This window comes from Vigna unguiculata, chromosome 4 (assembly GCF_037176805.1).
Source record: "Vigna unguiculata cultivar grain cowpea cultivar isolate G323 ecotype 2 chromosome 4, ASM3717680v1, whole genome shotgun sequence".
In the NCBI taxonomy this organism is placed as follows: Eukaryota; Viridiplantae; Streptophyta; class Magnoliopsida; order Fabales; family Fabaceae; genus Vigna; species Vigna unguiculata.
Window position 1 is genome coordinate 40,942,030 of NC_140795.1, and position 15,821 is coordinate 40,957,850.

Consider the following 15,821-nt stretch of genomic DNA (forward strand, 5'->3'; position numbering starts at 1 on the left):
GCTAGATATGCCTCGGGTCTTTAACCGAAGCCAAATAGTCAAAATAACCGCGACCAAAACCTTTATCTGCACTGGTGAGGGTTTCACATTTTTAATATATATTGCTTGATTTCAGTGTTGTTTTAGTGCTCTTGGTAATTGTGTGATGTTTAAAATGATATGAACATGTACTGTGCATTATTCTGGGTGAATTTCTATGCTCGCCTGCGTGAACAGTGGAGGAGATATGATAATCTCGCCTAAGCGAGTGGGTCTCACCTGAGCGAGAGTATAAAAAAACCCTCCCAAGTGTTGCGCTAGCTGTCGCTCAGGCGACGAGCTCCAGTCTTGAGCGAGAAGCCATCTCGCTTAGGCGAGGAGGTCTCGCCTAAGCGAGAGAACGCGACAGCACCACTATTCCTTTTTCGAGCTCTTGCTTATGCGAAGGAAGCTCGTCTGAGTGAGGGAAACCTCTCGCTTAAGCGAGGGAAACCTCTCGCCTGAGCAAGACCTTCCTGCTTGAGCGAGAAGCTGGGCGAGAGGCGTGCTAGTGTTGTTTGTTTCTCTGTTCTTGGTTGTTTACCATATGTTTGGATTAGTAAATCTTGTTAAAGCATGAGATGAGGGAATATGCATGAGTAAAATGGTTTATGGTTTGTAAATGATGAGTTTGGCATGATCTTGGCATGTAATGAGTATGAAATGGTTGGTTATAAAAGTGACATGGAATTGGTATGAGTATGAATGTTATATTAATTAATGAAACATGTTTTTGGTATGGTTAGGACGTAATTCCACGATAGTTTTGTGGTGGTGCCTCATTGGTTAGGACGTAATTCCATGAATTTTTAGGTGAGATCTCATAGTGGTGCCTCAGTTGGTCAGGGTGTAATTCCATGACCCCTATTAGTGGGAGTTCATGATGGTAGCAGGAGACCTGGAACACCTTAAGGGCTAATCTTGTGTGGAGGGATGAAACACTAGAACAATTAGCTCGGTAGAGTAGTAAAGGCCACCACAAGTGCAAACATCCGCTGAATCCGACTAATTATATGTATCTGGATGAATTGAGTCTTGGTGTATTATTTGCAAGTCATAACATGATTGGTTGACGTGTGTACCTTGGACTATGATATTGTAAGTAACTGTATGATAAATCATGTTTTACTCTAGCTTACCCTTTGCTTGTTTGATTGTTATGTGTGTGGTTTTCTCTTTTGGGATGATCATCAATTTATTGATGTGAGCATATACGAGAACTCCTCGTGGTCAACGAGGAAATGGTGATTCCGCTGCCTAGACTATCTGGGTTGGAGTCCACTTGTTTATGTCTTCCTTTAGGGTTGTGGCCCTTGTACGCCTCATCTTAGAACTTAATTTTGAAATACTTTAGATCTCTTATTCTGTTTTGTATCTAGCATCGTGGTGTGCCCTAAATTCTTTCCTGGTTTCTTCTGGATATTTGTAAGGCATAAAGATATACTCCATGACTTGTTTCTCATATTATCTGTGTGACATTTCATTTAAATTAAGGTTATTATTTAAATGAAGTGTTACATTAATTATAGATCTATTAGAAAATTAATTATTTTTATTTCAAAATATTTTTTTTCTAATATATTATATAAAAACAAAATTAAAAAATATTTACATATACATATACATATATAAATTAATATATTTTTTTCTAAAATATGTATTAAAAATTAACCTATACTAACGTAAAACGAAATTAAAAAAATGACGTAAAATTTGAAAATAAAAAACGAAACTAAAGTGTGAGCACGGAATATACGAAGTTACCCACTCGTATCCCCACACGAGAGTAACAGGATATGAACCTCCCCGCTCAAATCATCACATGTTCATCACCATCCATGAACCTACCCGCTCATGGCACAACATCTTTTGATCCAAGTCCGCATCAATGCATACAACAACATACACAAGTCAGATACCTACAACGTTACCGCCTGGCAGGACCTCCTCGCCGCAAGGTGCCAAGCCTCTTACAAACTCACTGTTGCAGGTTTTATTGCCTGGCAGAACCCACCTTACCACCAAGTGCCACGCGGTGCAAGAAACTCTCTGCTACTCCTATCGCCTGACTGACGCACACACCTGAGCCGTCGGACGCTATATCAATAGTGAAAACCCTACTAGTTTTTGCACCCAAAAAAGTTCGGCTTACAATCCAAAGCACTTCTAAAAGTCCAGAAAGACACTGAGGTTAAATTTTGGGAACTCTGCAACCCTCGTAGCAATAACTCCCTAAGCTTATGGAATGACGTTGGGTCCACGGCCTAATGTACTGGAGCATTTTGTGCGTTTAGCTCCTTTTCCCCGATATTCAAGAAGTATATTGGACTTTTGTCAAACACTGTGGCCTAATTAATTTTAGCCGTTTCTATCAGCACCGTCAACAACTCCCAAATTTTTCTAAAATTCCTAAAATAACGTTTTAACTTTGTTTTAACTTTGGCCTGCTCACTAATATACACATCTAAAAATAGTAACGAATGTTAAAATGTAACTGAATTTCGACATATTATATATTTAAAATACTAATGAAAATACAGGCACAATAAATGTGTTTTTACTTTTTAACTTTGGTAAAAATTTGAATTAAAATTAATAAAAAATATATAAATAATTTTTAAATAGTTTTTAAATATAAACTTAAAAAAACAAAATATGTATACAAAATAAGTTTTTAAAATAATTGTTAAGGATAACATAAATTTTAAGGATAACGGCTAAAGATAAACTATTTATAAAATAATTAATTTTTAAAATAATAAGAAAAGGTAAAACTAGAATAATGAAATGTGAATACAAAAAGTGGATATCTTATTTATATATTACTAGCGTACACATATAATTTTTAGTTATCCTCTTTTAAAATATAATTATTTATTAAATTTTTGAAAATTAACCGTTATTTTTACAAATTTTATTTTTTTATAAAATCGTTTATACATGCTCTTCTCTTTTATCTATTTATCAATTGTTATTTTCTTATCTTTTTTAATATATTTCACTTTATTCATAATAAATATAATTTTATTTTATATATTAACTTAATAATATTACATTATCATCGTTTACTAATATAATATCACCTATATTTGAAGTAGAAAGACTTTATATTTGAAGTAAAGATATCAATCTTGCGTTTATAGTCGTTAAGGGAGTTACACATCTCTTAAAAAACAAAACAAGGTAACACAAGATATTGTATTGTAAGTTCTACTTCAACATTTCTGATATCGTGTGCTAATTATTATAGGTTTAATTCCACTGAGACATTTATAATATAATACAGTTTGGTAAATCTTTTTCACATTGGTCATCAGCTACCGTTTCAGAGGCTCTCCACTAAACTCCTCACACACTGCATGATGGTCTTTTTTTTATTGCTAGTGGGTAGTTCAATAAACCATGTCTGATGAAGGGATGAGAAAATATGAATCAGTGAGCATGTGAACGCTGGGAATAGATGCCAACCACCACCTCTTTACTCTCCCAAACTCCTTATATAACAAATCCTTCCTGCTTCTGCCTTCCACACTTCACAACTTAGCTGAAAGGATCTCTGATTTACTCTTATTTCATACCACCACAAATATAATGACTACTTTTATGGAACCATTTTATGCACTTCTACTGCTTCTCATGCATGCTGCAGGACCAGTCCTCGGATTCAACAATACCTCTGAAATAAAGTGCGATGAAAGGGAAACACAAGCACTCCTCAGCTTCAAACTTGGCCTCGTAGATGTCAATGGCATGCTGTCTACATGGAGGGATGATGAAAAGGGTCGAAATTGTTGCGAATGGAAAAACATTCAATGTGACCATCAAACAGGTCTTGTTACCATCCTTGGTCTTCGTGGTTCTGATACACAATATTTGAGAGGTGCACTCAATATCAGTTCATTGTTTCCCTTGCAAAATATTCAATATTTAGATCTCAGCTACAGTTTTTTTATAGGCAATGACATCGGAGAACTCATAGGCTCACTTACCAACTTAAGATATCTCAATCTCTCCAATTCTTTTTTTAGTGGCAGCATTCCTATCCAACTTGGAAGGCTTACACATTTAAGGTATCTCGATCTCAGTTACAATTATCTCGACCAGGAACTCCCTTATCAGCTTGGAAGCCTTAAATATTTAAGGTATCTTGATCTCAATTATAATTATCTTGAAGGGAAACTCCCCAGTCAACTTGCAAATATGTCACAGTTGAGATACCTTGGTCTCAGTTGTAATTCATTTTCTGGAGCACTCCCTTTCCAGGTTGGGAATTTTCCTTACTTGCAAACTCTTATACTTGCTGGTGATTTTGATGTCAAACCTAAGGATGCCAAGTGGTTGTCTAATCTCTGTTCATTAACACATCTTGCCTTCGATGGTTTACATAACCTTCACTGGTTTCAAATGTTTCACTGTACTAAGCTAAGAGAGTTGAGACTAGTTGACTGTTCTCTTTCAGATACCCATATTCATTCTCTATTTTATTCACCTTCCAACTTTTCCAATTCTCTTACCATCCTTGATCTTTCTTCTAATATGCTCACATCCTCATCATTTCAGTTGTTGTCTAACTTTAGCCTTAATCTTCAAGAGCTTTATCTTTCTCATAATAACATTGTTTTCTCATCTCCTGTCTTCTCAAGTTTTCCTTCTCTTGTGATCCTTGACCTTTCTTATAATAATATGACATCATTTATCTTTCAGGGTAGTTTCAACTTCAGTTCAAAACTTCAAAATCTTCATTTGCGAAATTGTAGTCTCAGGGATGGTAGTTTTCTCATATCTGACATTTCAATTACGAATTCTTCATCTTCTCTTGCCTCGCTTGATCTCTCCTCAAATCTGTTAATATCATCATCCATATTTTACTGGCTCTTCAACTCCACTACCAATCTTCGTACTCTTGACCTTTATGAAAACGTGTTGGAAGGTCCCATTCCAGATGGATTTGGGAAAGTAATGAAATCTCTTGAGTTTCTTGACCTCTATGGTAACAAACTGCAAGGCGAGATTCCATCTTCCTTTGGGAACATGTGCACATTGCAGAGATTAGACCTCTCATATAACGAGTTGAGTGGGAAAATTTCAAGCTTATTTCAAAATTCTTCACGGTGCAACAGACACGTGTTTCAGAGTTTGGATTTATCTAATAACCAGATTACAGGCATGCTACCTACAATCATTGGATTGCTATCTGGGTTGGAGTACTTGTTCTTGGATGGAAATCGTTTGGAGGGTGACGTCACTGAATCCCATCTTTCCAATTTTTCCAAGTTAAGACACTTATATTTGTCAGATAACTCTCTATCTCTAAAAATAGACCCTAATTGGGTTCCTCCTTTCGAATTATATGTTCTGAAACTAAAATCTTGCATGTTAGGCCCCACTTTTCCTAGTTGGCTCCAGACTCAACGCTCCTTAGCTTTTCTTGATATTTCTGATAATGGGCTGAATGGTTCAGTACCAAAATTGTTTTGGAACAACTTGGAAAATGTGCAATGTTTGAATATGTCTCAGAATAATCTCACCGGTGCAATTCCTAATACATCGATGAAGCTTCTCAATAGACCATTTATAATTCTGAATTCGAATCAGTTTGAAGGAAAAATTCTATCGTTTTTACTACAAGCTTCAGAGTTGAGGCTTTCTGACAATAAATTTTCAGATCTATTTTCATTCATATGTGACATGAATGGTGTATCTTATGCAAGTTTTCCTACGGGCGAGTATACCCTTAACATAAGCCTGATGTGGAAAGGGGTTGAACAGGGATTCAAGAACCCAGAGTTAAAGCTTAAGAGCATTGATCTTTCGAGAAATAAGTTGACAGGTGAAATACCAAAAGAGATTGGATATCTACTTGGGTTGGTTTCTTTGAATTTATCAAGAAATAATCTGAGTGGAGAAATTCCTTCAGAGATAGGAAATTTAAGTTAACTGGAACCCCTTGACTTATCAAGAAATCATATCAGTGGGGGAATTCCTTTCTCACTTTCTGAAATTGATTTTCTTGGGAAGTTAGATCTGTCACACGACTCTCTGTCTGGAAGGATACCATCAGGAAGACACTTTGGAACTTTTGATGTCTCTAGTTTTGAAGGGAATGTTGGTCTTTGTGGTGAACAACTTAACAGAACTTGTCCTGAAGATGGAAATCAGACAACGACAAAGACTGAAGAACATGGAAATGATGATGAAGATAATGTTTTGTATGAGGCATTGTACATGAGCATGGGGATTGGATATTTCACTGGATTTTGGGGCTTATTCGGGACAATGCTACTTTGGCGTTCTTGGAGAAATACTTTTCTCAGATTCCTAAACAGGTTGACATATGGTATATATGTGTTGTTGGTGCTCTGATTGCAAGAAGAAGGTACGTTTGTCATATATATCAATACCTGCTTCAAAAAAAAATGGAATACATATTTTTTAATAGAAAGCTCTAATTAAATTAAATGCATTCCGATTGTTAGGAGTAGTTTGTTTTATTTGATCCTAACTTAACTAATTCAGTAATCACTCTTTACTATAACACTTTTTGCTTTAACTATAGTGTGTAACTTAGAGAGAGGAAAAAAGAAAAAATAGTTTACATGATTGAACTGTGTTTAATTTTGTTTACTAATAATGATGAAATAGTTATATGTATCAAACGCAACATATTTTATTAGATGTTTTTTTAAATGTCCACGTGTCAATCCAGTAGTGTGTCATGTGTCAAAGTCAATATTCTATTTTCAATTTGGTCCCTATATTTGTTATTTTTGTTCAATTAGGTCCCAATTTTTGTTAACATTAATCAATTTGGTCCCTTGACTAAATTTAATTTTTATATCAAAGTTATAATGATGTGAATTTTAATATATTATATAAAAATATTTAATAAAAAATGTGAATTTTAATATAAAAATTAAATTTAGTTTTAATTTGGAGAGGGACCAAATTGGTTAATGTTAACAAAAATTGGGACCTAATTGAACAAAAATAACAAATATAGGAACCAAATTGAATATAGAATATTGACTTTGACATGTGGCACGCTACTGAGTTGACACGTAGACATCTAAAAAAAATTAAAAAAAACTAAAAAAAAACCACGAAGTGACACGTGGCACACTCCTAGGTTGACATGTGTACATTTTAAAAAAAATTAATTTTTTTAAAAAAAATTAAAAAAAATAAAAATAAAAATAAAAAGAATTCAAAAAAATCACGAAGTAACACGTGGCAGTCACTGTTCATGGCCGTTAATGATTTAAATGGTGTTAGCAAAAAAGGACCCAATTGAACAAAATTGACGAAAATTGGGACCTATTTGAACACAAAACCAAAATTAGGACTTATTTGAAAAAACTTGATGAAAATTGGTACCAAAAAGGTATTTTAACCTTTAATTTTATATTTGGATTAAATATGTTTTTGGTCCCTCAAGTTTCAGCGAAAATTGGAATTAGTCCCTCATCAAAACTTTTGACCAATTTAGTCCTTCATCTTTCTAAATGCGTGAATTTAGTCATTTTAATCAAATTTTGTTAAGTTCTTTTGACGTTTCAAGCGCATTTCATGATAGTATTTAAATTATTTACACTGTTTGACACATTTTTGTTTCAATGTTAACTTAAATACTATCATGAAATGTGCTTGAAACGTCAAATAAACTTAACAAAATTTGGTTAAAAGGACTAAATTCATGCATTTTGAAAGATGAAGGACTAAATTGGTATAAAGTTTTGATGAGGGACTAATTCCAAAATTTACTAAAACTTGAGGGACCAAAAACATATTTAACCCTTTATATTTTATTTTCAACACAACTTTTCTAATAACTCTAAACCTAATATGATTGAACATACCCGTTTATTTATTTATTTCTAGTTAAGGGTCTTGTGTCGCAGCGGATGATAATGAATAAATACAGTTAATATTAATCGTAGTATGTCAATTCATAAATTTAATAAATTTATTTAAATATTATTCTGTTTATTTGATGTGTGTAATATATAACTTGAATCAAAACAATAGAACCATATACAATTCAACATCCATTTTTTTATTCTGTCAAATTATCTCCTGAAAGTTTAGTTAATTAGCAACTTGCACGTTTGAAGAAGAGTTTTGGCCCGGAATTAACATACGAATCAGTTAATTTCACAATTATATTGCTATTAAAAAATGGTTGTACATTCTATTTTTGTTTTTTATTTTTTTGAAGAATGACAAGAATATGTAAGAATCAATTCCAAGAGGCGTGTCCGTAGTCGTATGCGTGTGACATGATGTGTACATGGTCATGATTGCTGCAAACGGCAAGACATTGAATGCAACAATGAATTTGTTCAATTCATGTACACATGTTTCATATTCTCGGTAAATATTAATAACTATTTTTCTTCATCTCTTGTTTTCATCCCCAATAATTTTCTGAATACTTTTCATTCATGTTTCAACTCAAGTCAACTATCACGTACTGAAACTGTTTCAAAGCCTCCTTCCCGTTTCCTGGCATTATTTTATTAATAATAATAGTATGAAACATTTGACGTTAGTTATGAAAAATGTTAGTCTATTTGTCATAAGTTATTGGTGTGAAAACTCCTTTTCTGTTTGATCGCACGGAGCCCAACAAAAATTCTACACATGAATATGATGATGGTATTTTGAGTGCATGTAATTAAAAGTAGTGGGTGCATCAAAAAGCATATTTGGTGGAAAAATGACACCACCCCAAGAACTATACTCTACCAGAACGCTTATATATATTCAATCGTTTTGGTTTTGCCATTCACACTGATAAATTCAAGATCCTTGTTTCACTCTTACGTATTTCATATCACCAAATGACTACTTGTTTTCCTAGACTCTGTTATGCACTTCTCCTGCTCTTGCTGCATGCTGCAGAATCCATTCTCGGATTGAACAATAGCACAGAAATAAAGTGCATTGAGAGGGAGAGACAGGCACTCCTCAACTTCAAACATGGCCTCATAGATAACTATGACATGCTGTCTACATGGAGGGATGATGAGAAGAGTCGAGATTGTTGCAAATGGAAAGGCATTCAATGCGACCATCAAACAGGTCATGTAAGCTTCCTTCGTCTCCGTGGTTCGGATACACAATATTTGAGAGGTGCACTCAATATCACTTAATTGTTTGCCTTGCAAAATATTCAACATTTGGATCTCAGCTACAATCTTTTTGAATGGAAGGAGATCCCACAACTCATGGGCTCACTAACCAACTTAAGATATCTCAATCTCTCCTATTCTGATTTTGGTGGCAGCATTCCTATCCAACTTGGAAGCCTTACGTATTTAAGGTATCTAGATCTCAGTCATAATAATCTTGATGGGAAAATCCCTTCTCAACTTGGAAATTTGTCACAGTTGAAGTACCTTGATCTCAGTGGAAATTCATTTTCTGGAACACTCCCTTTCCATGCTGGAAATCTTCCTTTCTTGCACACTATTAGACTTGCTGGTGATTTTGATGTCAAACCCGATGATGCAAAGTGGTTGTCTAATCTCAGTTCCCTAACACATCTTGCCCTGTATTATTTACAAAATCTTCAGTGGTTACAAACGATTACTTTTCCAAATTTAAAAGAGTTGAGGCTAGTTGACTGTTCTCTTTCAGATACCCATATTCATTCTCTGTTTTATTCACCTTCCAACTTTTCCAATTCTCTTATGATCCTTGACCTTTCTGATAATATGCTCACATCCTCAACATTTCAATTACTGTCTAACTTTAGCCTTAATCTTCAAGAGCTTTATCTTTCTCAAAATAACATTGTTTTCTCATCTCCTGTCTTCTCAACCTTTCCTTCTCTTGTGACCCTTGACCTTTCCTATAATAATATGACATCATCAGTCTTTCAAGGTAGTTTCAACTTCAGTTCAAAACTTCAAAATCTTTATTTGTCAAATTGTGGTCTAAGTGATGATAACTTTCTCATCTCAGCTATTTCAATTACGAATTCTTCATCTTCTCTTGCCTCGCTTGATCTCTCCTCAAATCTGTTGAAATCATCATCCATATTTTACTGGCTCTTCAACTCCACTACCAATCTTCGTACACTTCAACTTTATGATAACATGTTGGAAGGTCCCATTCCAGATGGATTTGGGAAAGTAATGAACTCTCTTGAAGTTCTTGACCTCCATGGTAACAAACTGCAAGGCGAGATTCCATCTTTCTTTGGGAACATCTGCACATTGAAGAGTTTAATCCTCTCCAAGAACAAGTTGAGCGGAAAATTTTCTAGCTTCTTTCAGAATTCATCATGGTGCAACAAGCACGTGTTTCAGATTTTGGATTTATCCTCTAACAACATTACAGGAACATTACCTAAAAGCATTGGATTGCTATCTGAGTTGGAGTACTTGTTATTGGATGGAAATTGCTTGGAGTGTGACGTCACTGAATCCCATCTTTCCAGTTTTTCCAAATTAAGGTACTTATCTTTGTCAAATAACTCATTGTCTGTAAAATTTGTCCCTACTTGGGTTCCACCTTTCCAGTTACAAAATTTGGGACTAAGATCTTGCAAGTTGGGTCCTAGTTTTCCTAGTTGGCTCCATACTCAAAGTTCGTTAAATTACCTGGATATTTCCGACAATGGGCTTAATTACGTACCGGATTGGGTTTGGGACAACTTGCAAAATATGAGAACATTGAATATGTCTCACAACAATCTCAGTGGTCCGATTCCTAATATATCATTGAAGCTTCACTATGCACCATCGGTAATTCTAAATTCAAATCAGTTTGAAGGCAAAATTCCATCGTTTTTACTACAAGCTTCAAAATTGAGGCTTTCTAACAATAAATTCTCAGATCTGTTTTCATTCATATGTAACCAAGGCAACTCCGAAATGTGGATTTTAGATTTGTCAAACAATCAACTGAAGGGACAGCTCCCTGACTGTTGGACATCTGTAGATCGGTTACGGTATCTTGATTTAAGCAACAATAAATTGTCAGGGAGGATTCCTTTGTCTATGGGCAGCCTTGTTGAATTGAAAGTCTTGGTTTTACGAAACAATAACCTGACAGGTGAATTAGCTTCGACTTTGAAGAATTGCAGCAATTTAAATATGTTGGATGTGGCTGATAATATGTTGTGCGGCTCCATACCATCATGGATCGGAGAAAGTATGCAACAGTTGATAATCTTGAACATGCGAGAGAATCACTTTTCTGGAAATCTTCCTATTCAACTCTGTTATTTGAAGTATATTCAATTATTGGATCTTTCGAAGAATATGTTATCAAAAAGAATTCCATCATGCTTAAAGAAATTGACTGCCATGTCTAAAAAGGACATGCACACACGTGGCACTCTAAATCCTGTGTATTTCACATATATCAATTATATTAAAATTTTAGGCTATTTTTTGGAGGAAGAGTATCCCTTTGACATAAGCTTGATATGGAAAGGTGTGGAACAGAGGTTCAAGAATCCAGAGTTAATTAAGGGCATTGATCTTTCAAGTAATAAGTTAACGGGTGAAATACCAAAAGAGATTGGATATTTGGCTGGGTTAGTTTCTTTGAACTTATCAAGAAATAATCTGAGTGGAAAAATTCCTTCAGAGATAGGAAATTTAAGTTCACTGGAATCCCTTGACTTATCAAGAAATCAAATCAGTGGAGGAATTCCTCTTCCTCTATCCGAAATAGACTATCTAGGCAAATTAGACTTGTCACACAATTTTCTTTCTGGAAGGATCCCATCAGGAAGACATTTTGAAACCTTCGATGCATCTAGTTTTGAAGGAAATATGTACCTTTGTGGTGAGCAACTTAACAAAAGTTGTTATGGAGACGGAGATCAAACAACAGGAAAACTTTCGGAAGCGGAAGCAATAAATGATGATGAAGATAGTGTTTTCTATGAGGCATTGTACATGAGCATGGGGATTGGATACTTCACTGGATTTTGGGGCTTATTAGGACCAATACTACTTTGGAGTTCTTGGAAAAATGCTTATCTGGACTTCTTAAACAGATTGACAATCGGTATGTATGAACAATGTGGCAAGTGTAGGTGACCTGATTACAGGAAAAAGGTATGTTAGTCAAATATATCAATATTTGCTTCACAAATAAAGAAATCAGAATACATATTTTGATCAAAAAACTGTAATTAAATATAATCTAAGTATTAGGAGAAGTAATTTATTTGTTCATCCTAGTTTAACAATTTTAGTAATCACCCTTACTATAAATAATACTTATTGTTTTAACGCAAGTGTATTACAGAAGGGAAAAAAGAAACAATAGATTTCATGAATGAATATTATGTTTCATAATTCAATGATGAAATATTTATTTTGTATCTGATCATGTAACATATTTTATCAGATGATATTTTTACTTTAAAAGAAGAATGTTGAATTTTCGTAACTATGATTTTTTAAAATGCTTAAGTTTTATTTGTTTGGTATAAAATATTGTTAAATATTTAATTTATTATCATATTAAATGATTTAGTTAAAATAATATATTCTAATTTGACACAAGCAAATATAATTCCGTCGTTATTTATGTTGTAATAAACCAATTGACGGTTATACAAAACTTGTAGGCTATTGCAGTTGTACTAGGCACTTCTGATTGATCTAGGAAGAAGGAAAGCACCGTTGATAGCCATGTGTGTGAAGTTTATACCATCACTTGATTGATGAATAGGTACATCTCTTTTTTGTTTTTTGCAGTTGTGATAAAAAGTTACAAATATTCTGAAAAGAATTGTAAATAAATTTAGGTTAAATATATTTTTTTCCTCGAATTTCAGTAAAATTTAAAATTAGTCTCTATTCGAATCTTTTGACTAAGATAGTCTTCCATATACATTTAATTCTTTTAATTAATTACAAAAAGTATAGTTATGTATATAATATATATTATTGTTGTATTATATATCTTTTTCTAACTCTTTTAACGGGTTAGAAAATTATTTGTACAATCACATCAAATTTAGAATTTGAAACAATTGCATAATCTTTTAAATAGCAAGTCTTCAAAAATATAAAGACAATTAAACTTCTATTTTTCGATGCTTTAAATATTAACTGTTGTGAATGTGAGCGGTGAAAATTAATAGATGCCAACCGCCACCACTCTACTCTCCCCAATTCCTTATATAACCAATCATTCGTGCTTCTGCCTTTCACACTTTCACAACTTAGAATAAGCTGATAACATTTGAGGATCTCTGTTTTTTGCTGTGTTCATTTCATGGAACGATTTTATGCACTTCTCTTGCTTCTCATGCATGCTGCAGCACCTATTCTGGGATTCCACAATAGCTCAGAAATAAAGTGCACTGAGAGGGAGAGACAGACACTCCTCAACTTCAAACATGGCGTCATAGATGACTACCACATGCTGTCTACAGTTGCAAATCCCTTCTCAATTTGCAAATAATCTTGATGGGAAAATCCCTTCTCAATTTGCAAATCTGTCACAGTTGAGGTACCTTGACCTTAGCGGAAATTCCTTTTCTGGAGCACTCCCATTCCAGGTTGGGAATCTTCCTTTCTTGCACGCTCTTAGACTTGGTGGAGATTTTGATGTCAAACCTAAGGATGGAAAGTGGTTGTCTAATCTCAGTTTCCTAACACATCTTGCCTTCAATGGTTTACATAACCCTGATTGGTTGCAAATGATTCATAGTCCAAAGCTAAAAGAGTTGATCCTAAGAAAGAGAGAAGGAAATGGCTTCTGTTATTCATTGAATGAAACGGTGTGTCTTTACAATATCAGAGCTTGGCCTTATATAACACAAGCATACAATTGGAGAAGGTAACAGAAAACTAAAACAGAATAACAGAACGAAAAACAGAAGGGGGAAATCAACAGAGAAGATATATGAAATATATCTCTATCAGATACCCATATCCAATCCCTATTTTATTCACCTTCCAACTTTTCCAATTCTCTTACCATCCTTCATCTTTCTTCTAATATGCTCACATCCTCAACATTTCAATTATTCTCTAACTTTAGCCTTATTCTTCAAGAGCTTTGTCTTTCTGATAATAACATTACTTTGTCATCTCCTGTCTACTCAAGCTTTCCTTCTCTTGTGATCCTTGACCTTTCTGATAATAATGTGACCTCATTGGTCTTTCAAGGTAGCTTCAACTTCAGTTCAAAACTTCAAATTTTGGTGATAATTTGAAGTGAATATATCGTTTACACCTAACGAGTTCTATGAGAATCTGTGCCAATTTTCTAAATATTGCTGAAAACTTGTTATTATTACTATTTTTTGTAATAAAGCTAGTATGTAAACTTGTTGAAGTCAAAATATATAGTTGTATTTCTAAAAATAGTTGTATTTATGGGTTCGAAAACTGAATCTTATACGCATCAATCGGGAATTGAAACATTTACATAACTTTTGAGAAGTCTTTGCAAAAGTTTTCAAGAGTCTATGCAGAAATTTTGTATATAAAATAATTCGGGAAATTGCAATAGATAGATTTTTAAAAGTCTTTGCAGAAATTTTGTATAAAGATAAATTAAACTTTCATATTCCATGCTTAGTGAAATCTTTCGGAAAGACCATCAATGTCATGAGAATAGAGAGAAGATGTGACGGGGTGTTAGAAATTTCGAATCCATTAAGCGAGTTTATAGTATATAAATGGATGTAAATATTATTTTACTAATTGAATTTATATGATTGAATTAGGTTTAAAATTCACTTATTAACACAATATCAAAGTCATGCGTTGGAATCTAATGTCAGCGAGATTTGTCATGTATTGTTACTGTGTCATTCATTATTAGATTCTTATTTGACCATCCATTAATGCGTTGGAATCTAATGTCAGCGAGATTTGTCATGTATTGTTACTGTGTCATTCATTATTAGATTCTTATTTGACCATCCATTAATGTGAGTAAATCCTGTGTTTTATATTTTAAGGAATTACAATTTTCACATTCTTTAATAATTAGTAAAGTTTTTTTAGCACAATTGTAATACAATTTTGTAAATAATTTTAGATAGGGCCAGTATGCTAAACACGGGTGTGGTCGAACAGACCCCAAACATGAAAATGGGTTGCAGCGTGGAACTCGTCTCGCAAAAGAACATAATGACGAATTAATCCGTTAGTTATCACAGAAAATGGTACACACAATACACAATAACACACTTCATAAACACATAATATTAAAGAAACTCTAATCCAAAAAACCAAAAAAGGCAAATCAAGGGACCACATGGAAAAATCAGACAACCAAAAACCAATGGCGAAACATACGATATGAAAAATCAGTAAAACTCCAGAACAATCAAGACAATTACAAAACAAAATCATCTAAATCAGGACAAGGGATAAATAAATAAACATATGCGTGTGATTGTAAGCCCTTCTTTATTTTCAGTGTCTTAAAGCTGTGGGCCTGGCCCCTTCGTAGGCCCAAGACCAGCCCACTAAAGGACCCCCTATACCCCTCTGAACTCATTCAATGCTCCTGGTCTCCCTTTTCAGAAACAGAACTCCTCCTTGTCTCCCTCTACGAAAGCAGAAGTCCTCTGCTAGGGCACGGTGAATCTTCCCCTTCGAGCTAGCTAAGTTGTTTTGGCTTTCAAGTAAGTAAGAATCTGTGAACCTTCTCGGTCTTTCCCTTCTTCCGCTTTTGGGCACATGAGTTTGGTTGGGATCTAACCCCGTGCCTTTGTTTGGTCCTGGTTTCGTGGTTGCAGCTCATTGTAGTAATTTCTGAAGCTGTGGTGTTCCGTGGTGTGGACCCTTTGTGGTTGCTAGCTCTTATAA

General features: G+C 34.2%; 1 protein-coding gene and 1 pseudogene across 1 annotated transcript; both read left to right on the forward strand.

The window, feature by feature from the left end:
* The first annotated feature begins 3,612 nt into the window (after positions 1-3,612).
* LOC146887180 (receptor-like protein EIX2) lies at positions 3,613-6,381 on the forward strand (annotated as a pseudogene).
* A 2,438-nt stretch (positions 6,382-8,819) lies between these two features.
* Positions 8,820-12,328, forward strand: LOC146887181 (receptor-like protein EIX2). Its single transcript, XM_085672332.1, has one exon. The coding sequence runs from the start codon at positions 9,246-9,248 to the stop codon at positions 12,075-12,077; it is 2,832 nt and encodes a 943-aa protein (XP_085528458.1). The 5' UTR covers positions 8,820-9,245; the 3' UTR covers positions 12,078-12,328.
* The last annotated feature ends 3,493 nt before the right edge of the window (positions 12,329-15,821 follow it).

What these genes read in the sequence shown, in the direction of transcription:
- LOC146887181 (XM_085672332.1), top strand. Translation starts at nt 9,246, where the DNA reads ATGGGCTCACTAACCAACTTAAGATATCTCAATCTCTCCTATTCTGAT.